Source organism: Vipera ursinii (assembly GCF_947247035.1).
Source record: "Vipera ursinii genome assembly, chromosome: 7".
NCBI lineage: Eukaryota > Metazoa > Chordata > Lepidosauria > Squamata > Viperidae > Vipera > Vipera ursinii.
The window spans coordinates 49,578,059-49,605,559 of NC_139521.1; the positions used below are offsets into that span (position 1 = coordinate 49,578,059).

The following is a 27,501-nucleotide window of genomic DNA, read 5'->3' on the forward strand; positions in this document are numbered from 1 at the left end:
GAACCAAATTCAAATCTGGACATTCCTCCACCCCACTTCCAATAAAAAGTGCATATGACCCATCAAGGTTGACTCAGCCTTCCATCCTTCCGAGGTAGGTAAAATGAGGACCCAGATTGTTGGGGGCAATTAAGCTGACTTTGTAATAATGCCACTTTGGGGGTGTGTGTGAAAGCCCTAATAAGCAGGCATATACATAGAATGAAGGCTACTGCTAAGCTTGTAAGCCGCCCTGAGTCTTCAGAGAAGGGCGGGATATAAATGGAATGAAAATAATAATAAAAAAATTTCAGCCCTGAGCTGCAAGTTTTCTCCTTTATTGGTATTACAACAGTTTTATATTCCCTGCCCCACTCTAATTTCAAGATGATTATTTGAGGGGGGGGGAAATCAGGACTTCCCTTTCTTGAGCAGCACTGAATTCTGCTGGGACAGACTGTTTTGGGATAACACATGCATGAATCCATAAGCAGTTTGGACAGCTAATATAAGTTGTGTCTGAAGGATAAACGATATGCTCTCAAGCCTTATATAATTCTCAACTGAGCAAGTCCCATAAATATGGAACTGTATAAAATCACAAATAATGAGTACCTTGAGAAGGATTTTTGTTGTTGTCTCTGTTTACCAGCCTATTTCTACCACAACCAAATCATTCCCTGAAGTGCTTGCCTTCTCAACATCAAGGCCTACACAGTTCCAAATATAGAAAAATAATGCCTTTCCACAATAGTAATTTGCATGTTTTACCTCAGCGTTGATAGGAAAAGTATAGAAGTGTTTTGCATATCCAAATAGCATCAGACTCAGTTTTAATTTGAAGCTCTTTTCTTACAGCCCTTTTTTGTTTTCTCCATTTAATTTCCTACTGCTATTAAGACATATTTGACATCCAAAAAAGGCTCTCATTTCAGTTTTTGAGGAAACAGGTTTATTGTTTCTGCAGTTCAGCCTAAATGCATATTCTTGCTCTTGAGATCTTAATGATTCCCAATGGTTCCCTCTTAATAATCCATATAGTTCCCAATAACTCCCATAATGCTTGTCAGTGGCCAATATCTTGGCTTCTTTCTGAGGTCCACCAGCACTAAGTACAGAATTACCGAATTGGAAGGAATCTTTTATGTCATTGAGTCCAATCACATGATCAATGCACGCAGCAATCAAAACTAAATGTATGTTACAATTTAAATATTTAAGGTAAGGCAGCTATTTCTTTTAGTGAAAAAGAGGGTTAATCAGATATTAGCCTGCTTAAATTATGACAAGTGGAATTATTTCTTCACCGGTAAAGGTGTTTCATGGAAATGTTTTAGTAGACAATCTAAGGCTATTTCAGCTATAAAGCTGGCTGGACTTGAACATTAACTGTTATTATATTCATATACTATTTTGGTTGATTCACAATTATCAATGTTCTATGATAAAATATGTGAGTATTATACAACAGTTTGATAGTTGTTAGGATACTAAAATGGGATTAATTAATCAAAGTATTCTTTTTCAAGGGCTGGTTTATCATCCCTTTTTCCTGTCCTTAAACAATTTTTGAGTTTATAATTATCTAATAAACAAGTTGCTTCAAATGGCCAAGTAAAGTTGATACTGCATATACGTTCATACTATTGATGTAGGTTCATCCTACTGATATGTATTCATACCTAATGCTATCTTCCTTTGTAAAAAACAAATTTTCCGGTTAAACTAGGAAGTAAAATATCATGCTCAAAATAGTATATGAACATTGAATTGCAAAGCTTTTTGTATTTTTTAACTTTAATTCTTTCCTTTTTAATGAAGAAAAAAAAGATAATTCAAAATCAGAATTTTTTTGTCCCCGTATATTTTGTGTGACTAGTAAAGAAACAACATTAAAAGGTCTGAAAGTTGAGTCATGAAAACTGGACTTACTTTTTTTGGTTGGTTTGAAACATTTTGTTAGTTATCCATATTGAGCAAGTTGGTTAGGGAATCTGTGTAGTAAACAGTCGTTGGAATGTACCAATTCCCAAAAATTTTAGGGGTCATTAAGTGTGGCCTCCCTGGTGAACCTGTGGTCTTAATCTTACTGGGGCCTGATAAGAGAGCAGCATAAGAAATGCCTACTCAGATTCCTCCTAACCAGCTTGCACAGATTGAAGAAACTACTTGGATAAACAGTAAAACATTTCAACAAGAAAATAAGTTCAGTTATTGATTTAGCTTGCACCTGGATGACTGACAACCTTCACTGACAACATTTAAGGGTGGTAGCTGAATAGTATTTTGGATAGAAAAATAGTGTTTTTATGAAAATGTGTATAGTGTTTTATGAATGTGTAAACACATTCAAGAAAGTAAATTGGGATTCTTTGCAAACAAATAAGAAGAGAGAGTTCGTAAAAGAATTAACCTTAATAGAGTACTGTATGTCCTAGGCCAGCGATGGGGAAATGATGGCCCCTTTATGACTTGTGGACTTCAACTCCCAGAATTCCTGAGCCAGCATGGCTCAGGAATTCTGGGAGTTGAAGTCCACAAGTCATAATAGGGCCATGGTTCCCCACCCCTGTCCCAGGCCTATATCACTAGTCACATATAAAGCCAAATACAACTCATCAGACATACTCTGTGTGTTGCCATTCTGCTCAGTAATTTCTAATTGTGCTATTATTTTACTAAGACTAGCAAAATGATTGTGTATCTAGTGCACTATAACAACATGTATTACTGTACAGGAACTATACAGGCATCTTATAAATACTTCAGCTAAGTATGATCAGATATATGTCTATATATTTTCCCTATATCATAATAATGAGAACACAAATAACAATTGTTATCCCTATGAAATCCAAGCTCTCTCCCAGCATTCTGTTTCACTTGCATGAATGCATATATGTCTGACCTATTGGGAAGTGCTCATTTTTGTAAAAAGCCACAGCAATCTGGATAGATTATCAGTCAAAGAAAATACTGTATAAGCGAATTACTGTGATTAATTCAAGCAAGACCTGAAAGCTAGCTTAACTGAGCAACAAACAGCTATTCAGTCATTATCACAGCCTATTTATTATAAGCCCCATCTCTCAGAAAAGCCATGGTTCATATAGCACTTGAAACAACAAAAGCTTGCCACTTGACAGGTATCCTCTGGGTGCTACCATTATCTGACATTTGCCTTATAATAATACAACTTATCCTTAAAATGTGATTAATCATGCATCTTCCAAATTAGTCCTTCTGCAAAGTTTAAAAGGCAAATGGAAAGAAATAGCTGAAGTATGTATAAAGTGTTTAACTTCTCTGAAATCAATTGTGAACCATTCTTTCAATTATTCGTTTTGAGTTCAAGAGAATAGTCATTTGACTCTACAGCAACAACATATGTTTTAGCAGAGCTTTTTGAGCACTTAATCAAATAGGCTTTAGAGAGAAAAATATGGTAATGATTATAGGAAAATACCAAGAATAAGCCAGTTCCAACAAAAGCCTTATGCTGCTAGGCACAGATTATGGAATTTTCAGGGTATAATGCATTGGTGCAATATGTGGAAATTTGCCCATTGAAATATCAAATTATGGTTTGCCTCCTTTCTCAGTGGTTACTTTCCAATGAGTATTGATGGCAGGGGAGAGACTGTGACTATTTGAGATTGGTGTGAAATTTGTGGGCCCTCTTTAATTCATAGATACTACTCAAAAAGTAGGTGGCAGTTATTCCGAATTAGATACCTTGCAAGCTACAAAAAACATACAAATCTTTTACTTGTTTGAGAGGGAATAATGGGAATTGTATTTAAACCTTCTGGAAGTTACCAGACCTAGAGTAGGATAAACTAAACAAAACCCACCATATTAGTTTCTAAGATCACAGGATCTCTTTTATTAATAACTGCTTTTAGTGAATTTAATACATGTTATTTTCAGATAGAAATGAAATTAGTCATGTTGCTGTTCTTCTAGAGTCAGAGGATTTAAGTTAGTTATGATTAATTTGACCTATTTCTAAGATAGCATTCCTAACTTAACTTAGATCTGAACTCCTGTCTTTTGAGTAAAGATATAACTGGGGTCAGTTGCTTCAAAAGAAGATGTTATAAAATAGTTCAATAACTTCTATTGCTGTTTAATATAGTTCCTTCTTGCCAAATTGATAAGAAGAAGAAAGAACTGTTTTACAAGCCTTCCCAGTTTGGTACAAGGGAAAAAAAGTCAACTTAGCTAGAAAAATCATATATATTTCATATCACTATGAAACAGAAACCTGCTTCTCAGAAACCAAAGCAGGCTGGCAAGAGCTGAAATTATCTGGATTTATTGCTGAAGTAAAAGAAGAGGAAAGAAATTACTTATCCAGGATATTGGTAATTTAGTTTAGAGATATAGAAACATGAAAGTAAGATACATTTTTGAAATGAGATTGCAAATTGTACGGGGCAAAGAAACTCAACTATTGGGCAAAGATTCAGTTTGATGACAGATCTAGGCATTGCCATCAATAACCATATTATATGTCTAAAAGTTCAGTCATGGTAAGATATTGTCTCCATGCTTGTGGGTTGGTTTCCAAAAGTTTCATTACCAGGCTTGGTAACATCTTCAGCAGAGTTTAGGGGAACTCCGCTGAAGAAGTTACCTAGCCTATTAATGAAACTTTTGGAAACCAACCCACAAGCTCAGAGAATGAACCTTCACTCTCATATTGTCTATATGCCTGTTCAGTCTGAAGAAATCAATTATTTGTTTGTTAGGGTGAGGTCAAATGAACTAATGTCAAATGAACTACTCCCATGTAACACCTCTACTCCGCGAGCTGCATTGGCTTCCGGTTGCCCTTCGGGTGAGATTCAAGGTGCTGGTGATGACCTATAAAGCCCTAAATGGCGAGGGTCCGGGATATTTGAGGGAACACCTGCTGCCAGCATCAAGCTCCCTTCGTCCAGTGCGCTCCCACAGGGAGGGTCTTCTCAGGGTGCCGCCGGTTAAAGATTGCCGGCGGGTAACACCCAGGGGTAGGGCCTTCTCAGTGGGCGCGCCTGCCCTTTGGAACCAGCTGCCCGCGGAGCTTAGGACTGCCCCCGACCTCCGTTCATTCCGCCGGGACCTGAAGACCTGGCTCTTCGAGCTCTCTGGCCCAGGCTGAGAATTTTTTAATTTTTAATTTTAACTGGGTTTTTATTTTTTCTCAGGGTTTCATTTAATCTTTTTAAATTTGTTTTAACTTTTGTATTGATTTTTCTTTTAAATACCCTGTAAACCGCCCTGAGTCCTTCGGGAAAGGGCGGTATATAAATCTAAATAAATAAATAAATAAATAATGGTTTACCATAGGACCAGAAATGTGGCTAGTCCTTGGAATGAAATGTTCTTCTAGCTACCAATCCTGAAGAATTCCAGGCATCACTATATATAAAAAAGAAGCAACCTCTTAAGTTACAGTAAAACTTTAAAAGGCAAACAAATGTTTGTATTTGACCTGGTATTTTTAAATCTTGTTGATGCAGATATCAGTGCCTAGAAATTCAAAATGCATTCATAATCCTTCCACCATTCTTGGTCTCTAAAAAGCTATACCTTGCAGTACTGTAGTAAAGTCAAAGCTCCTCTCCCCTCAATGTTGTATTAGCAAGTTGTTCCTGTTGTGGTTGTTATTATTGTCATCTCACATATATGACTAGACAGCTTACAAAAAACATTTATTGGCCACCCATCTTACCATAGGGTAACTCTGAGTGGCTTACAATTACATCTAAGTTAAAACATAAAAAGTTAAAATCAAACATTAAAACCAAAGGCACATGGGGTGTGGGCAGAATGGGGGGGGAGGAGAAGGTGGAATCTGTTATTACTCAATCAACCACTTCCATTATGCTGTTCCTCCACTGGGGCCCCAGGCCGACTGACAAAGCCATGTCTTTAGGCCCTTACAAAAAGATAACCTCACAGCAGGGGACAAGATGTTCCAAAGAGCAGGAGCAACAGCAGAGAAGATCCTCCTCCTAGACCCCATAAGCCAGAATAATCAGGTTGATGGAACTCTCCTCTGCCAGCACGAATGATACGGGCCAATCCCAGTGGAGTGGGACAGTCCCTTAAGTAACCTGGACCCATGCCGTGAAGGGCTTTAAAAGTGATCACCACACGGAAGCACACGAGAAGTCAAAGTTAATCTCTCTCTGATTGCAATGGCGATTTACAATTTGCCTCTATTATCTTCATATGAGGGGAAGTTCTGCAGTGAGGAATAACTGTTCAGTTAAGCAGGGATATGACTATTCATGATATCTGGAACCTGCAACTTAGACTGTTTCCTATATCCCATTCCAATCTATCTGTATTATTAGATTCAAACTGCAAAGTACTTTAATGAAACACAGCAAAATGCTTCTAGATATTTCCCACATATTCAATGTAATTTTCGAGTGATCAAGTGCTACCCTGACATATTAAATATTACCATTGAGTGTATGTATGTATATGTGTGTGCGAGGTGTGTGTGTGTGTGTGTGTGTGTGTGTGTGTGTGTGAGCATAGTATTATCATCCTAGTCTTTTCATGTAATATCAAATTGGTTACATAAAATTCTTTCTAGATATATAATACATATTAAAGCTACTGAAAGACTTTATTGCAATCATTATTCAGTACAAATTATTAAAGCTATTTTCAAGAATAGCTTCTCTTCTTCCAACTGTCTGTGTGCTTCTAATGTGACTAGGCAATTTTAGGCAAGATGCCAGCCTTTTGATTCAATACATTGGAGTAAATCCAGCTGGGTTTAGTGAAGCCTTCAACTTGTGTACTTCCCTTCTCAGAGTAAGAGGAAACAGGAAAAATTTTGCTTCTGTTTTCAACTGATTGAATTACTTCTGAATTTTATAAGTGGCTGATGTCAAGTAAGAAAATAACCCAATCCAGAAACCACAGTTGTAACTATACTGTTAGAGTGACAATAATTAAAAACTAACCACAAACCATCCATATTCAGACGTGATGCTAAACTGAAGGTTAAGAATCCGAGCAAACATTTTAAATCTTTTCATGGCTCTACAAGAGGAAAATAGAATTTTTTTAAGGCTATTCCAGTATTTTTCTAATTCTGTGTCAATTTATGTGAAACTGGAACGAAGTCAGGACCACCACCCACCTCAACAAACAACCAAACAAACCTCAGAGGGATAGTTTTCCTATTCTCAGTTATTATACCATGATTTCCAGCTCTTGGGTGCAAAAAAAAACTTATTATAGGGGCCATTACAACCTATGTGTGGCAAGGGGTGCAGGAAATCTTTTCAGGGAATGCAATCATAATCCTTCGGTTTCAAGTCAGTTTCACAATGCTTGTTAAAACACCTGATTTTTCTCTTGCCTTTTTAAATGAACAGCAATCTTAATTTGTCTAATCAGTTTTTTAAAAAGGAAAATAATTTTACATAAAAGGCATCTGATGAAGTGAGCTTATGCCTTTTAATATAATCTGTTAGTTGGAAAAAGTGCCACCAGTTTTCTAATTGTTTGCCACTATAGACCAAGATGGCTCTCTTCCTACATAGTTATTCTCACAAGCCTGGTTTTGAGCATGGATTTTTTTATATATAAAAAACTGCCACCATGCAAATGCTTCAGATACAAAAAAAAAAAAGGCTTCAGAGGACTCGGGAACATATATGTGACATGTGTTATGTATTCACATGTTAATAACGTTCATATAAACAGGGCTGAGGTAAAGCCGCGGCAGCTTTTGACAGCTGTCAAAAGCTGCCGGACAGAACCACGCAGGCGCCAACCGACTGACAGCTCTCGGCTGTCAAAATCACCTGGCAACAGCACGCGCTACCGATGACAGCTCCGAGCTGTCAAAACCAGCCGACTCCAATTGGCGGAAGCGAACGGCGCGGGAACCCAGCTCAGCCCTGATTGGCCAAACTGTTGACAGCTGCGAGTATAAATAGGAGCAATGTTCTTCTGTTCTTTTGCCTGGTTTGTAATAAAGTTAAGTTGCTTAACTTCGCTGTCTCGCCTGCTTCTTCCATAAAGCAACATGTGTTTGCAATTCCTTAAACGAACTGTGTTTTAAAGGTCACCATCTTAAGTATTGCATTTGAGTGTTTGTGTCAGTGCAAATGGAGACACAGTCATCTTTTGTGCTGCTAGAGAAGTAGTTGCTTGTAATCACGAAGCCTGTGGCAGCGTTTAATGCTAAACGCTAGGATTCTTTTCTCCTTTTCACCAAATATACAGTATCTCAGCACAAACTAGCAATATGCTTTCCTAGAAAGTAAGAGACTTCTTTTTGAAGTCTCTTCCAAATCCACGGATCATTTCTGGTAGCTGTTAAGAATTCAATCATATGTCCAAGGCTTTCCAGCTAATATAAAATTGTAGTGAAGATTTTGCTGACCTTTATATTTCAAAGTGAATCTGTACCTTTTTTTCCCCTTATTTGATTTTTCTTGATATGTTTTGACTCTTTATTATGTTTAATTATTTTGTCTGCTTTCAGTGAAATTTATTTGGTGTTCCTGGGGGATCCCACTTCATCACCATTATATTTATAAAAATTATAATGCATACTGTTAGGTGCATGGGAATACAAGATATCCATTCTTTTCTCTGAACAGCCACTTTATGGACCGTTTGCCCATATAGTTCATATTATCCACTTAGTCCAACAGATTAGGATCTCAAGGGTTTTTCCATCATTCTAGCACTTGATTTTTTACAAAGAGGGTCCTGAATCTATTACCAAGAAAATGCATGTTTTAATTCCTTTTGATTCCAATGTCAGGTTGTTTTTCTATTAGTTTGAAAGTGTTTATTTTACTTTATTTACATTTTTAATCTGTTCCAATCCAATCAACCCTGAGCAGGATATGATTACCCAATTCAACAACTGAGGTTAAAAACATACAAGATAAAATGACTGTATCCAGCCATGACTATCAAGTTATGCTTGCTACAGATATGGAAGTTTCAGCCCAGCAATTCTAGTAGATACCAGGTTTAGAAAGGCTGTTCCAAAGGTCTGGCATTCATAGACAAAACAATCCATGATAAAGTTACATTAACATTTTAAAATTAAAGTTATCGTTAAATCAGTATTTTAACAGTGCCTTCCAACAAGATCCCTCAAGTTTACAAGGTACCACTGAACTCACAGGCCAAATCATCCTAATCAGTTCATTCTTGTTGTTTGGCATCTACTCAAATAAACTTGCTTCTTTGCAATTCAGTATTCTTATTTTGCCAGAATATTCCAGCAAATCTATGTCAGAGCTAAAGTAAGCTAGAAATGTTGGCAGAATTATTTATAACACAGGCAGCCTCTTTCTTGCTATCATATAATGCCAGTATGTTTGGCATTTCATTACTATTGGCACTGTCATATGCTGTCTCACGGACTGAAAAAATATTTCCCACTTGGTTTGTAAGCGATTCATTTACTTTCCTTTCAACCTAAGTGTCATGGCTACTGTTATGGATCTTTTTATAGCATTACAATTAAAACTATTATTTTTTTTACTGACAGTCATGTGTGAAATGTTTTCTAAGGTGCTGGAGGTTTTTAATCATAGCTTCAGTTCTAATGTAAATTTATTTTACGAAAATAAATTGCTCAGTGAAAATGTCAACTCAGCATGTTGGCATAAGCTACAGTACTTGAGTACTGTCTCTTGACTTTTCTGGATAGCAAGGGCTGCTAAAAGAAGCTGCTTTAATTATGAAATAAAATGTTTGGCCCTGTTATCGACAGTGACAACTTTTAAAGAGCAAAAAGAATTAATGGACAATTTTTTAACAAAATGTTAAAAATACTGGAAATTAGTACTGGGGAACAAGAAATGAGCCAAATAAATACAGAACTTAAAATTGTGGAGCCTGTTGTACAAGCTAGCTAATGAATGTACTTTTTTTTAAAAAAACTGAAAACTGATTTTTGTAAACATTTTCATTTTTTTAATCAACTTAACATCAATATAAGTTATTACATTATTATTATTATTATTATTATTATTATTATTATTATTATTATTAGTAATAATAGTTGGAAGGGACCTTGGAGGTCATCTAGTCCAACCCCCTGCTCATGCAGGAAACCCTATACCAGGGGTGTCAAACTCGCAATGTCATGTGACTTTTTTTTTCATTGCCGGCAATGGGCCATGATGCATCCAGCCTGCGGGCCGGCAGTTTGACATCCCTGCCCTATACCATTACAGACAAATGGCTGTCCAATCTCTTAAAAACTTCCAGTGTTGGAGCATTCACACTGATTGTTCCAACTGCGAGAAAATTTCTCCTTAGTTCTAGGTTGCTTCTCTCCTTGATTAGTTTCCATCTGTTGCTTCTTGTCCTCCCTTCAGGCGCTCTGGAGAATAGCTTGACCCCCTCTTCTTTGTGGCAGCCCCTGAGATACTGGAACACTGCTATCATGTCACCCCTCGTCTTTCTCTTCATTAGATTAGACATTCCCAATTCCAGCAACTGTTCCTTGTATGTTGTAGCCTTCAGTTCCCTGATCATTTTTGTTGCTCTTCTCTGTACTCTTTCTAGAGTCTCAACATCTTTTTTACATCGTGGTGCCCAAAACTGGTTGCAATATTCCAAGTGTGACCTTACCAAGCCATTGTAAAATGATATTAACACTTCACATAATCTTGATTCTATCCCTCTGTTAATGCAGCTAAGCACTGTGTTGGCTTTTTTGGCAGCTGCAGCACACTGCTGGCTCATATTTAAGTGACTGTCCACTAGGACTCCGAGATCCCTCTCACAGTTACTACTATTGAGCAAGGTACCACCTATACTATACCAGTGCATTTGATTTTTCTTGCCTAAATGTAGAACCTTACACTTTTTTCACCACTGAATTTCATTTTATTAGATAGCGCCCAATGTTCAAGTCTGTCAAGATCCTTCTGTATCTTAAGCCTGTCATCTGGAGTGTTGGCTATTCCTGCCAGCTTAGTGTCATCTGCAGATTTGATCAGATCCCCATCTATCCCCTCATCCAAATCATTGATGAAGATGTTGAAGAGCAAAGGGCCCAGAACATTTTCATTTTTTAAATCAACTTAACATCAATAAAACAAAACAAAATAACATTACAAATAGTAATCAGGCGGAAGCCTTAACTATGCAATTCTGTTAACACTGAACTATGACTTTGTTTGATGACTATAAGTTGATCTAATATTTTGCTTTGTTAGTGTATTTTGATAGGCTCACCTTATTGCATATTAACCTTCCATATTTGTAAGAAATATGAATTAAAATCAATATTAATCACTGAACTACACTGATACTATCTAGAATAATATCTAATGGGGTAAAAAAGGAAGATAACACCTTTGCCCCACCTGGCATCAGCAGGTGAAAGGTCTGGAAGATGCCAGGTCCATGTTGATGCAATGTTTCTTTATTTCATTGGCATGAAATCAGGACCTGACCAAGAAAGAGAAAAAATTGGGCAAAATGGCTACAAATTGATCATCTTCCTTCCCGATTTCTCAAAATAGCCTCACATGGAGGCAACGAGTCCGGAAACTATTGCTGAACTGATAATAGACCAATGTTTGTCAATCTTGGCAACTTTAAGATACATAGATTTCAATCCCCAGAATTCCCCATGGCTGGCTGGGAATTCTGGATGTTGAAATCCACACATCTTAAAGTTGCTGAGGTTGAGAAACATTGGCCTAGAAAAATGAAATGCAGTTGCTGCCTAATATCGTATTCAAAGATGATTTGCTTTAGGTCCCTCAAACTGAGTACAAACAGCAGTCATGGCAAACTTTTAGATGCTGTTTTCTTTACCGAAATTTTCCATATACTGTACAGCTCAGTATCCAGATGCCACTGGCATTTTAAACTGTGTCACAAAAACTGCTATACTGCTTTCTTTCTTTCTATTCCTGCCCCTCCAGAAGGTGCATATGTGAACTTTTTTAATGCCAGATTTTAGCTGCATGTGACTCTTACTGAGATATTTCTCATTTCTGACATAAAGTTGGAAGCAGAGGCGTGCAAAATGTTTTGAATTTATAATGTTCTGTTTTGAATTCAAAACAGCCATTTCAAGTTTAAACAGTTGTTTTATGTAAGAAACTGCTCTGAGTGCCTGAGCTCTATTTAAGGCATAAAACACAGAATGGCTAGGACAACCAGTTCCAAACATAATGACTGTTTCAAATTCAAAACTTTTCAGATTCAAAATGTTTTCCATTCCTCTACTTGAAGCCCTTGGGTATGCCATTTATATTCTTTACTTCATAGCCAAAAATCTAAATCTACAATGTACTTATTTATTAGCTTTGTTTATTTATTTAATTTGTATGCCCCTGAATCATTCTGATTCTTGGCGGCTTACAACAAAATAAAAAATAATAAAAACACTTAAGAAAAACAAAAATAAGTAAAAAAAATCTGTATGACAAGAAAAGGAGAAAAAATATTATTTTAATTAACACCTTCAGAATATCAGTGCCTAGAATATCTAAAAGTTCCAAAGCAAAGCCAATAGTAAGAATAAAAGGAATAAAAAGTGAATAAAGAAAAATGATGATGAAAAACGATTGGAAGAGTTCTGTATTTGCTGGCTTCCAAAAAACATTGCCTGAAGGAACCAATCTAAGTTCTAGAGAACGAATATTTCAAAGTATAGGCACCAAGTGTGAACAGTAATGCTTTCTAGTCTCCATTCCTTACCTCACAAAAATTCTAATGTATAGAAAATTGTTTTCCCTTAATTTTCTAATACATAATGCAGGTAGTCCTTGACTTTTGACTACAATGGAGCCCAAAATGTTGCTAAGTAGACATTTAAGTGAGTTTTGCCTCATTTCATGACCTTTCTTGCCACAGTTGTTAAGTGAATCATTGCCGTTAAGTTAGTAACAAGGTTGTTAAGTTAATCTGGCTTCTCCATTGACTTTGCTTGCAGGAGGTTTTCAAAAGGGGATCCCATGACCCAGGACACTATAACCATCATAAATATGACACAGTTATCAACGGCCTGAATTTTGATCAAGTGACCACAAGAATTCTGCAACTGTTTTAAGTGCCAAAAATGGTCATAAGTCACTTTTTTCTGTACTGTAACTTTTACCAGTCACTAAATGAAATCTTGTAAGTCAAGGACTACCTGTATTTAATTTTTTAGATAGGTTTTTCTCTTAGCTATGGCCAAACAGACAGAAAACAATGGCTACTGTGTTTGGGTATACTCTTTCCCACAGTCATATATGCCTTTTGACCAAATATGAAAGGAGACTAAACCAGACTACGACTAGACAATATTTTACCCATGCTTCAAAATGGAGTTAATAACAATTGCAAAAAAAATATTAAATCTTAAATGAATCTTAAATAGCATAGCATCCATAACACTTTATTTCTGCAAAGTGGTGATCTCACACAGTTCTATACTGCAACAATAAAAGAATAAACCAAATCTTTCAGGAGCTTCAAGAGATTCTAAAGATCCGTATTAGCTTGGTTAACCTTGGATGCAGGAAACACTAACAGAATGACTACATATTTTATGGATTAAATTATCCTGGCCATTATGCTCAACCAAAGCCCAGTTTTAATACAAATATGCTACTTTATGCAATCTTTAATCTAAACTCTACCCCACAAGCCAATTTCTATTCTATTCTATTCTATTCTATTCTATTCTATTCTATTCTAATTTTAATTCTATTAACTATAGCTTCATGCGATGTATGCTTGACTCACACAATTTCTATGACAACATTGTAAGTGAGTATATATATAGCAGAAAAAGCAATCCAGAAAAATAATTGCTATAGATCAGGCATGTCAAACTGCCGGCCAGCAGGCCAGGTACATCATGCTAAAACTGCGCCCACCCCATTGCCGATAATGGGGAAAAAAGTCGCAATACGTCACGCAATGTCGCGAGTTTGATATGACTGCTATAGATCAACATTCTTCCCAGTATTCTAATTAGGAATTTCTAATTAACATTCATTCTCACAGTTTTTAACCCTAGAATCGATATATTATTGACAATGCCATTCTCCCCATGCAATTAATCATTCTTTTTTTTTCAACTCCCCAACAAATTTGAATTCTTGTTAAATTAAGTAAAAACCAACACACTATTTTTATTTGACATATTATGTTTAACACTTTTTCCACAACATTTGAAACATGGTGTTACTATACCTAGAACTGATGTTCTTCCCTGAACAGCACTCTCATTAGACAGAAGATCTTTTGAGTTGGAAGTGAATGGTGATTGTCTAAAAGTATCTTCAGAAAAAAATGGGCTGAGGAAAAATGATTTTTAAAACAGAAATATATATTGATTAGTAAATAAGTACTATTAATGCATAAGTATATCACATGGTGCATCTCTTTGAATTTTGTGGTTTAGAGATATACAAGATATGAAAGCATGTTTTGGATAAACTTTTGCAACCATTATTGCAAAAATCAATATTAGGGACCCGTATTATCAAACTATGTCCCAATCCTAAATACTGTTAAAAATATTTTGAAAATGATTCAAAACAAACTAACCAACCATTAAAAAAACTTAATTTTGCTGCCCAAATCCCAAGATCTTCCCAATATAACTCTGGAATAAATATTATTTTCCATGGCCAATGCAGATGTTCAGAAAAGCAGTACTAGTGGATTGCACACGCTTGTGTAGAGGAATTTCAGGACATAGGACAGTTTATATGAGATTTTATAGAGCACTACACTGCAAAGACAAACTATATATACCAGAAGCAGGTTCCAACCAAGTTAATTCAAGTGGTCTGCATAAAGTAAAAGTCAGTGTGGAGATTGACACCTCCTCTTAATATTTTTTACATGAAGTACAATGTTTATTTCCAATATGACTTTTAGTAAGCAGCTAATTTTTTTGGAAAAGGTATTTATAATTAAGGAATCTTTTGAAGTTAAGTGTTCTTGTCCCAATTATTTACCTCCTCTTTGGCTAAGCCAATGCATTCTATCTGTTGTTTAAGGAAGCTATTCAGGTAGTGATACTACTACTAGCACCCTTATAGCTTGTCTGAATTTTTAAAATATACAATAATGCAATTCCTCCCTGTCTCCCCAGCACTACCTGAATGGCTTGTTTAAATAATTAGCACCTGCCTTAATTTACTAGCTAATTTCCTTATAAACAATAAAAGCAATTGTTTAAAGTCAAGTCCAAAAAGCCAAAGAGAGCTTTGGGTGATAAATTCAAAGGAAGGAATAAAATTTTGAAAAAGACTACAATGACGTTTGAAAGCTTAGGAATAGTTGACTACTATCCCAAATGCACTGCACATGATTTTCAATAGATTGATTTGTTTTTTTCCTCATGATTGTAATCTATCTAAATGTTATTTTTGAGGATCCAAGAACCTTGACTGTAATTTTTTGAAATGAGATCTTAACCAAGTTTACGGGCCAGTCCAGAAAAATAATCTTACAGCATCACTTATTTAGCAGCTGAAAGACAATTTGACCCTGTTTCTATTCTGCCTTCTAAAAATTCTTCTTGACTTCACCATCATTACTGTCCCTCTATCCAGAGTTTGAGGTTGCTTACTTTTTACTATAATGACTAATGACTAATATATGTCTCTTCAGAATCTCCTGAGAGCAACTTCCTAACTTATTGGATTAAACAAGGTAAGAAATCATACTCGGGTGTTGTTTTTTTGCCAAACTGAACAGAAGTGAGATTTTAGGGAGAAATCTGAGAAATCATGCCAAGCTAAAACAAAAATACCCAACAGCCACATATCCAATTTTCCTTAATTAATAGTAAGCATGAGGGGAACTATTATTATTTCCTCTCTGGCACTGATCTAAGAAGTTTCCTGGCCTCTGCAACCTGGTGCAATTGGAGGCTTATAAAAAGAGTTCCCATTGATACAAATAAAATCTATTTTAAGACTACTAGGGTGGGGCACCATGTTTTATTTTCTTTCAAATTCAAGCTGGAGAAGATAGGTATTAAACTGCTCGTCTTACACTCCAACAGACATGAGGATAATCCACATGACATCAGTGATTAAGTAAGAAAAAGTTAAGCAATGTGTTGATCAGCAGTTTGTCTTAAAATGATGAGGTTTCATATCCATGGTGACTGACAACAGTGAGCACAGAAAATAATCCTTTGGATGCATGGCATAAATACAATTTTATAATGTATATGTACATCAAGAATATTTCATTAGTTTGCTTCATGATTGACTTGCATTTTTAATTATATCTCAAACAGAGATACACAGTATTTGTCAATATTAATAAAAACAGGACATTCTATAAACCAGCCATAGTAAATCACATAGTTTCAGTAGGAAATCAAAGGGATTTAACTGTACTCAATTCTTGCTAGACTGCGGACCATGTATAGTGATGTGAAGGCTTGAGTAAAAAAGGAGGAAATCTTAGAAAACCTAAGGTTTGGGGTTGTTGTTTTTTTTCAAAGATTGAAAAAGAAAAAAATATGAATTGATTCCCAGTATTCTTATTTAAATCTTAACAAAACAGCTAACTTTTAAAAATACAAATAAAAAGATAAAAGGTAAAAGGTTCCCCCGCACATGTGTGCTAGTCATTTCTGATTCTAGGGGCCAGTGCTCATCTCTGTTTCAAAGCCGAAGAGCCAGCGCTTGTCTGAGGACGTCTCCGTGGTCATGTGGGCAGCATGACTAGACGCCAAAGGCGCACAGAATGCTGTTACCTTCCCACCGTAGTGGTCCCTATTTTTCTACTTGTATTTTTTACGTGCTTTCGAACTGCTAGGTTGGCAGAAGCTGGGACGAGTAACAGGCGCTCACTCTGTTACACGGCACTCGGGATTCGACCCGCCAAACTGTCGACCTTCTGATCGACAAGCTCAGCATCCTAACCCACTGAGCCACCACGTCCCTTAATATAAAGAGATAAAATGATATAAATGAAGGATCAGAGGAAAGAGTGAGTTGATAATGAGATTATCTCAGATTCAGAAAATGATAGTAGTTAACTTTGATCCTCCCTCCCTTCCTGTTTCACGTTAAACGTATTTTTTTGAAAAAAAGCACTTGAAGACATAAAGAATATTTTTGTTTGATATATTTTGATGTTAACAGCTTCTTCTCTTTCATATTGATTTTTTTTGTAACTGCTGCTACTAAGTAGGCAAAAATGAAGAGATGTTACTTTCCTTAAGGCAGGGGTGTCAAATTGCCGGCCTGTGGGCCGGACATGTCACGACAAAACCACACCCACCCAACCTCTAATATGTCATGTGACGTCACGAGTTTGACATGTCTGCCTTAAGGTCTGTACCTCTTATTTGTATCAAATATTAAAACATGTAAAAATAGATCAAATCAATACATTTGTAAATACATCTGAAATAGCTATATTTTCTTTTTTTATTCATTATGTATATTTTTCTAAGGAAATAACTCATATGTAATACATTTTATTTTTAAAAAAATCTTTATTGTATGCCTGCAAATATTTCAATTATTTCCCAATGTTTCATTTTTTCCAAGGGAAAAAACTATTTACTCCCTTTTAATTATTTTAACATTTCTGGAAATGTTTTATCTCTATCTGCACAAATTTTCATTAGATACATATTATCATCTAAAATATGAAATAAAATATTTGCTGGACACCTGAGCTAAATATCTGTAAAAATGATGTTTATCAAGCCTACTTTTGTTTACCATGAGTGATACTTACCTAGTTGTAATTGTGATGGTATTATCTTTAGACTGATTGTGCTCTTTGCTCACTTTTTCTGTGGAAAAATAAATTATTATTTTAAGCAAAATAAAATAAAATTTTGGTCATGAAAGTATTACCGCTTTAATAAGAAAAATGATATATATGGATTTATTAACCTATCTAAACATTTTCTCCAGCTTCTCATTGAAATGTTGTCTATTTACACAAGTCTTACCGGGAGTCCCACATTTCCTTTTTCAGAGTAATTGGGGCCTAAATGACAATTTATGTGTGGTCTCTTTGGTATGCAAGAAGAATAAGGTAAGGCAAGCAAACAAGAAAAAGATGCTGAGAATGTAGCTATATATTGTATTGAGTTATATAAAGAATGAACTGTAGAGGTAAAAGTTTAAATAAACCTCTAAGTTGCAATTCACACAATGCAGAAAAAGTAGAAAAGGAAGCAGATGATGTCCATGCTTTTCCCCCCTATTTGTAGATAATTATTTAAACACTTTCTTACGAAATTGTTAGGGGTAAATTGTCTCCAATATTTTCTTTTATGAAAATCTTGGAAAAATACAGAAGTTAATTTATAATATCCAACGGTAGCTTCTGCTATACTGCTTACAAAGTTGACTAGTCAGATGGCAACACCTGGCTAATTTTGGCTGATTTTTTGTAGGAATTAAATGCTGAAGCAAGGCTATTTTTCTAATTGAATTGTAACCATAATAACTATGTTTATTTAGAAATAGTTTTTGGTGTTTAATAGTGCTATTCTATATATACCATGCTTTCCCCAAAATAAGACACATTGTAGCTATTTTAAATATGTATAACACTTTCAAGTTTGAAGTTGATACTTTATTGCACCAAAGTCAGTCAGAAGACAATCCCTTTTTTCTCTCCTTCACCTCACTTCTCTACTCCCTTTTCCCTTCCCCATCTTTTCCACTATTTACTTTATATTTCAATTGTATCGTATGTTATAAACTAATAAAACTTTGTAAATGTGAAAATATGTATAACTGCAGCTTCTAGGTATTAGTATAAATCAGACATGTCAAACAGATCCAGCCCGCGAAGTGGTTTCATGTGGCCCGCGAAGCCATCCTGGAAACAGTGAGGGAACGGCCCCCTCTGCCTTGGCCCTGCCCCAGAGACCCTCCTTCCACCAGAGACCCTCAGATCTGTCCCACTCCTGCCCAGGCCCCCATAGGCACCCTTGATGCGAACGATGTAGAGCTGGCCATGCCCACCCAGTAGGCCATACGCACTCTAGCCATGCCCACCCAGTAGGCCACGCCCACCCAGGCCACACCTACCTGCCCCCCTGAGGGCAACCACAATGCTGATGCGGCCCTCAATGAAATTGAGTTTGACACCCCTGGTATAGATACTTAAAAAATCAACACACAGCAAATTCAGACATGACAAATCTGAAAAGTATAATGTGAATCTCTAGATATAATACTTACCTGACAATTGGAAAAGTAATTCTGAAGCCATTTTCACGGATATATCTTGGCTAAAGAGGTTTCTCTCCGGAACTACACGGCTTTCAGGGATCTTTTGAACCTGTTCAGTTATCTCTTGCCTGAGTAAAGTGCTGTAACTGACATTTTGGCTAGGTGAAACAGAAGCATGGGAGTCATGAATCTCAACCTCCATTGGCTCTTCTTTAATCTTTGTTGACTGGGATTCCTTGCAACTTTCTGCTGCAAATATATAGTTTAAAATAAAATAAAAAATTCAGACAATTAATAAATCAATGAAGAGTTTAAAAATGATCAAATTAGTTATATATTATACTGCAAGAATTAGCCAGGAATTATAAAATAAACGTTTTAGCAAATTTTATGAATAGAGAAATGCTAAACTGAAATTATAAAACTGCTGTACCCTAATATTGATTTCTAAAATAAATAGATTATATTTCAGAAAGGTCTGAACCATAAATATTTACCCTAGAAAGCCATGAATTTGGGGAAAATATCATAGAAAGTTTTTCAAAGGAGGAATAATCTCAAAGATCCTAAAAGAAAAAACTACCATGTATATTGACTACTTAAAGGCAAAAACATAGATAATTAGAAAATAAACCAGGTTAGATTCCAAAGAAAAATTATTTACTAATTTTGTTGCATTTCATTGGTTTGTGAGTTTGTTTCAAAAACTGAAAATCTTTCACTTTCTCTTTTTTCTTCCTTTCTCTGCATAACATGCCTTATCTATTAGTGAGAATCATCTTGTTTGTCACATGGTAGTTATATGAAAATGTTTTTTTTCAATATTTCCTCTTTTGAATTTTATGTATTTGTCTGATTAATAGAAATAAGATTTCTATACAAATGGTAGTTATACTTTATAATTATTGTGGTTCCCATTAGATTTTTCTGCACTCATTTCTACTGTACTACAATCAGAATTTTAAAGATTTTGATTTCATTCCATAAAAGTACCCATTCCTCTAAATTAAACAATACTTTCCCACTTCTTGGACTGTTGTCTCTTGCAGAAAAAATGCTTTAGTTATGAGTACAGATTAAATGACCACTTTTTTGAAGTATTAGCTATTTTTCCAAAGAGATCTCAAAGGCTGCACTTCGAGCAAATTTCAGCACACTACTTATGATTTCCCCTCCCTATCACAGACACACAAATAAAGCAATTGTCTTATAATTTGCCTTTAAGAAAGTACTGGATTATTTTGTTCAAGATGCTTCAGTATACATTAAAAACAACAATGAAAGAGGTCAGGCAATGAAAAAAAAAGAGTATGTGGAATACTGTATATGAAAAGAGGTGATAAAAAGCACCACAGAACTTCTATAGACTTCCAAATAAGATGCTTCTTTGAGGTCATTTATTAGTGAAAACTACTCATTGTTATTCATGGCTTTGTATTGGTAAGCAAGGAAAGAGCGGTAATTTCATAGGAGAAATAAGTGATGCAAATGTATTATTATTTATGTTTGTAATGATTATTTTGCAGCAGTATCTTGACTGAAAATATCTCAATTGCTTTAGACACTACAGAAACAGGATGCCATTGAAGGAGAAGTGGTACAGGATCTTCATCACCCACATAATTAATTGTGCTAAGGCCTCTTAGAGCTTTGAATCTTCTTCAGATAATAACTTATTCTTTATTATAAGCCTATAAATGGTATTAATTTGAGCCATCAGGACTGGTTCTGAAAGGAAATAGCTTCATAGATGGCTCAGTGTTTTATAGGCTTTATTGCTCTAAAAAAAAATCTAATGTGGATCTGTCAAGTACAAAATAAAGGTCAACAATATTCTGATGAGGATTGCTCACAGTATTTTGGCATAGGATTCTATCCTGACTATCACAGGAACTTCATTGTTTATGTTTAAATATATACAGAACTAAGTATAAACAATATTACACAAGCAGGAAAAACATGAGGAAAAATACACCTTATAAAATATGGATGGAAAGCAATTATCGTGTTTCCCCGAAAATAAGACCCAACCCAAAAATAAGCCTTATCCCAAAAATAAGCCCCAGTTAAGATCATCATCAGCCTTGGGGGGGTTGGCGTGGTCAACACAGGAGGTGGTGAGCGCACAGGGGGCAACGGTGTCTGGCAGCAGCTGCAGTCCGTGCAGTGCGAGCACCAGGCTGGCCCTCCAAGCAGAGGCAAGGGGGGAGGCAGGCAATCCTGATATGCTATGCAGCCTCCTGCCCTGGTGTGGGCAAGCCGAGATGGTGGGATGGAGTGGGTGGATGACCGCAGGAGGCTCATCATCATGCAGGGGCACCAGCAGCAGGAGGCGACAGAGGTAGAGGTGAGGCAGGCTATCCCTACGTGCTGTGAATCCGCCTGCCCCAATGCACCTGCCCACTCCATCCCACCATCTTTTGGCTTGTCCGCAGCTGTGCTGAGGCAGATGGCCATGCAGTGCATTGGGATTGCCTATCTCCCCATACCTCTATCTCCGCCTGCTGCCAGTGCCACCACGCAAGCCTCCCATGAGCATTCTGTTAGCTAGGTGGCCACGTGGCATGTCCAGATCACATGCCTCCCCCCTCAAGTCTACCTCTGCCTGTTGCTTGGACAGGTAATCAACTCACCTACACTGTGTGGGCTGTGCAGGCCCAGAGTGTGGCGGCCAAGGAGCTAGTGGGCTGTGGCAGCAGTCAGGCACCATTGGCCCCTATGTGCTCACCATCTCTTGTGTGCATGCCAGGGGTGGGGTACCTGGCCAGGCTGATCACCCTGATACCGTGTTTCCCTTAAAATAGGCCTTAACCCATAAAATTATATATATATATATATATAGTATTATAATGTTAAAATAGGAATGCTAGTGCTGGTGGCATTCTTTCATCACAACCATTGTTTATATCTTATAATTTACCAGTAATGGGTAAGAAAATTTGGACCTACTGTGTTTCCCTGAAAATAAGACCCGGTCTTTTATTTGTTTATACATACATACATACATACATACATACATACATACATATATCGGGTCTTATTTTCGGGGAAACACAGTAGGTCCAAATTTTCTTACCCATTACTGGTAAATTATAAGATATAAACAATGGTTGTGATGAAAGAATGCCACCAGCACTAGCATTCCTATTTTAACACTCCAAGATCAGCATTCCTAGAATGGGTAAAAATAAACTTTACAGCTTTTTGTTATTGGCAGGTTTGGAGGAAGTGTTTACAGATTGATCTGAAAAGGTTAATGATGCCCATTTCAGACATTAATTCTTTCTAAAGTATTACCAGATGCCCACAAAATGTAGAAATTATGGATCATCTATCTATCTATCTATCTATCTATCTATCTATCTATCTATCTATCTATCTATCTATCTATCTCTATATATCTATATATATACATACACACATAAGTCTTGGCCCTGTAGCTCCTGGGGACTACATAAATGAAAGAATAGCTGGTGGTTACAAGAAACTTGTCCACCCCAATGTAGAAGAATGCAGATCAACTGTGTCCTTTCTTTGTTGGAAAAGGCAACATACATAAGTACTCCATATCTGAAGAGACGGGAGGGATAAATCAGTTCCTCTTCTTCCATATATTTTTTCTGTGCAGGGGGAGATGAAATGAATCATTCTCTGCTTTCTTTCCAGCAAAGGAGAAGGACTTTTTAAGATTTCTCCCACAGACAAAGGAGTATATGTCTTCAAACAGGGAAAGAAAGGATAAATAACTTAATGAAACTGCAGCTTGATTCCTAAAGCACAGTGTGTCTTCAGTAAAATTATTAGGTCCTCCACTGACAATACGAATTGGCTTCACCCATTCCACATACATATAAACTTGGATAGGAGAGAGAGAGGGAGGGGGGATACATTATTTAGACATATCAAGGTTTTTTTAGCTGAGTGTTCATCATATATCATTAATCCAAAGATAAGTTATTGAAATATTGAATATCAACTAAATATATAAATTTAGAGTTAAACTGTAATGATTAATTACAATACTTTACAGTGGAAAGGTGCTGAAAATTCAGTATCACTTGATCATCGCTTATATCTACAAATTATGTGTCAATTTATCATGACATGTTCATTATTTGTTAACTGTACCAAATGTTTGAACAATCAATGAAAATAATTATTAAGTCAACACCACAGATATGGAAATTATCTCTGCTATAAGCAATCCGATGCTGATTCACACATGCACTTGACACTTACAGATCATAATCTAGAGACATCCGTGCATAAATTGGGTCTAATGCTAAGGTCAAAAGAGATGGTTAATATTGTTCAAATGGATTCTTATAAATATTTACAAATGGTAGCGAAGTTTTAAACATGGAGGATATTGAAATTAATATTAGATTATGAGAAAACAACTTGCATACTTGCTCAAAAATGTGTGGCCTCCAATTAAAATGTAGCTATTTCTTTGCTGATTTGTTTATATTCTAAGTCATTTGTTTCTTATGCTTAATGTAATACTTTTGGTACCCATTTTTTGTGCACAGAAGATACTGAAACCTATGATATCTCAGTCACAAATTGCTGGCAGGATACTTGTCATGACTGACCCCACTCGCAGCTGGGAATTGTTGCAGTTGCACAACAATACCAGTACTGGGCATTTACCTTTAGAAAGTGTAAATGTTAGCAGCATAGTTTAGATAAGGGAAACTTGCTGTCATAACATTTTGGAAAGGATGGAAAGAGAATCATTATTTCAGCTTCGAGAATCCCCTGTACTTTATTATGTCAAGGAGAACTGACAGATGAAATAGCACCTTCATTTGTTTCACTTTTGCAGTGGGCCATGAAGTTGTCCATCCATGTTGTGATACCTTACAGTGCTGTGACCTGGTTTCAAGGCTGACTGGAAGAGGTCAAATGCTAACAGATTAATTCACATTCCTTCTCTTGCTTTAGAACAGGTGATAGGTTATGAGACAGCAAATTAATCTCAGTAGTTTCAAGCTGGAGAAATGGATTCTTTTTTATCGCCAGTGACTCAAGAGAGCAACCTCTTCACTTCTCCAGGAGTAGAATACTGATGCAGAAAAAAATGATAGCAGGGAGTATGCAAGTGATTGATTACAACAAAAAGTATAGCAGAGATGCAATTTTGGTCTGTTAAATAATAGGACTAATCAAATTAATTAGGTGGCATTTATACAAGGTCCTTTAAAGGCCCAGGATGGGAGGCTGCATTTGAGCACACCATACTTTCTCTTCTGTCAATGTAACATTTTTTCTCCACTTTTTTTTTTCTTCACAGAAATTAATCTAGTATTCTGAAACAACCCTCAAATTTAATAACCAAATCCCCCCCCTTGATGTTAAGGACTAAGAAGAAAGTCCATTAAAACTGAGAATCAATTAAAACTTAATTTACGTAATATATATAATATCTATGTCATTTTTTATTTGGTATGTCATTTATTGTTATTTGGCAAGTCTATTGCTTGGTGAAGCAGTCCAAATTTAGATTTTGTTCATTATACCTGAAATCTGATAAAAAGGCGTCTACAGCATTAGGGTTTTAGAGTAATTCTTTGCATGATATAATTTATTAATTTTGCTGAATTTTATTTTGGCGTTCATGTTTAAAAGTACTGTGCTACTGTTATTGTTTTTATATCAGTTTTTCACAAACTTATGGCAAGATTCTCCTTCTCAGCAGCAGAGTGAAAGGTAAACCTCCCAAATGTTCATTAAAAATGAACTTGGCTCCTTGGACGTACACCCTGAGTATCTCTATCTATGAAAATCTCAGATAACAGAAAGAACAAATGTGTTCTTCAGATGTCTGACCTCTAGAGTTCCGGCACTGGGCTCCAAATTTAGGTGGAGGAGTCAAGATGACCTTTGCTGCTCAGCTTTTCTTTCAAAACATTCTTTCTATTTCTGTTTCTGCTGCATGCACAGCTTCATCCTTGGCTCAGCTAACACTTCTAGCAGGCACACACAGACATGACCAGAGTAAAAGAAAACCTGCAATAACTGGGTTTTTTCCCCCTGTGGCCAACTGAGATGCTTATACCTTGAACCATTTTAATCTAGTTCAACTTGCCATCTTACAAATGAGAGTGAAATAGTAGAATTTTAAAGTGGTAGAGCAGATTATGTATCTGGTATATGGAAATGCCATGAGTGAAAGCATGTTGTCATGCTATCACCTGAACATGTTCAAATCAGACCTAATTCCTTTTATTTTTATTTTACCAATTTGTGTAATATCTGATGCTGGTTAATTGAGAATCAGTGGCTAAAGGTAGGGAGGAATTTTATGTATCTGTGTTACAGCCTCCTAAATTCACTAAGCAAACTGTGAAGTATTGTTTCATTTAGAAAGAATGAGAAAAATATCTGAAATAAAGGCCCTGAAATCTATTCTTGCCAGGGAGCAATCAAGTGTTGTGTTTAAGACTTTATTTTCATCTGTATTAAAGATTCTAATTCAGCCAAATCATCAGGGAAGTGAAGCGTCACAACTTATTTACAACCAGAAAAGAAATAGTTTCATTCTTTAGCCTCTCACTCTCACTGACAACTAATTAAATATATGTACATAAACATATCCCCTTCATGGATTACTGTAGTCAAAGTCTATGCCCCAACCACCAATGCTGAAGAGGATAAAATTGACCGGTTCTATGAAGCCCTACAGCACCTTATAGAACTAACACCAAAAAATGATGTCCTTATCATCATGGGGGATTGGAATGCTAAAGTAGGAAGCCAAAAGATAACTGGAATAACAGGCAAGTTTGGCCTTGGAGTACAAAATGATGCAGGGCACAGGCTGATAGAATTTTGTCAAGAGAATACGATGGTCATAGCAAACACTCTTTTCCAACAACCCAAGAGACGGTTCTACACATGGACATCACCAGATGGTCAACACAGAAATCAGATTGACTATATGCTCTGCAGCCAAAGATGGAGAAGCTCTCTACAGTCAGTAAAAACAAGACCAGGAGCTGACTGTGGCTCAGACCATGAGCTTCTCGTTGCAAAGTTTAGGCTTAAACTGAAGAAAGTAGGGAAAAGCGCTAGGCCAGTCAGGTATGAATTAAATCATATCCCTGTTGAATATACAGTAGAGGTGACAAATAGATTTAAGGAATTAGATCTGATAGACAGAGTGCCTGAAGAACTATGGACAGAGGTTCGCAACATTGTACAACAGGTAGCAACCAAAACCATCCCAAAGAAAAAGAAATGCAAGAAAGCAAAATGGTTGTCTGAGGAAGCTTTGCAAATAGCTGAGGAAAGGAGGGAAGCGAAAGGCAAGGGAGAAAAAGAAAGATACGGCCAATTGAATGCAGAATTCCAGAGAATAGCTAGAAGAGATAAGAATGCCTTCTTAAATGAACAGTGCAAAGAAATAGAAGAAAACAATAGAATAGGGAGGACCAGAGATCTTTTCAAGAAAATTGGAGAAATGAAGGGAACGTTTCATGCAAAAATGGGTATGATAAAGGACCAAAATGGCAGGGACCTAACAGAGGCAGAAGAGATTAAGAAGAGGTGGCAAAATTACACAGAAGAACTATACAAGAATGAGCTTAATGTCCCTGATAATAGCCCTGCCTATTTAACTTATATGCAGAGCACATCATGAGAAAGGCAGGGCTAGATGAATCAAAAGTTGGAATTAAGATTGCCGGAAGAAATATCAACAACCTAAGATATGCAGATGATACCACTCTAATGGCAGAAAGTGAAGAGGAACTAAAGAGCCTCTTGTTGAGGGTGAAGAAGGAGAGTGCAAAACTTGGGTTGAAACTTAACAAACCAAGATCATAGCATCCGGCCCTCTCAATTCCTGGCAAATAGATGGGGAAGAAATGGAGGTAGTGACAGGTTTTATTTTCCTGGGCTCCAAGGTCACTGCAGATGGGGACTGTAGCCAAGAAATTAAAAGACGCTTGCTCCTCGGGAGGAAAGCCATGGCAAATCTAGACAGCACACTAAAAAGCAGAGACATCACCCTGTCAACAAAAGTGCGTATAGTCAAGGCTATGGTCTTCCCAGTTGCAATGTATGGCAGTGAAAGTTGGACCATAAAAAAGGCTGAGCGCCAAAGAATTGAGGCCTTTGAACTATGGTGCTGGAGAAGACTCCTGTGAGTCCCTTGGACTGCAAGGCGATCAAACCGGTCAATCCTAGAGGAGATCAACCCTGACTGCTCTTTAGAAGGCCAGATCCTAAAGCTAAAACTCAAATACTTTGGCCACCTAATGAGAAGGAAGGACTCACTGGAGAAAAGCCTAATGCTGGGAAAGATTGAGGGCAAGAGAAGAAGGGGACGACAGAG

The 27,501-nt window shown here is 36.5% G+C and overlaps 1 protein-coding gene across 1 annotated transcript in view; it reads right to left on the bottom strand.

Annotated features, from left to right (window-relative positions):
• The window catches only part of ZNF827 (zinc finger protein 827), a 124,170-nt gene that overhangs the window by 19,109 nt on the left and 77,560 nt on the right, over nucleotides 1-27,501 (bottom strand). Inside the window, exons 6-8 of the mRNA XM_083367763.1 lie at nucleotides 19,170-19,409; nucleotides 17,704-17,761; nucleotides 14,176-14,279 (exon numbers count right to left, since the gene is read on the bottom strand). Coding sequence (XP_083223889.1) covers nucleotides 14,176-14,279; nucleotides 17,704-17,761; nucleotides 19,170-19,409 — 402 coding nt within the window. The remainder of the gene's footprint in view (nucleotides 1-14,175; nucleotides 14,280-17,703; nucleotides 17,762-19,169; nucleotides 19,410-27,501) is intronic.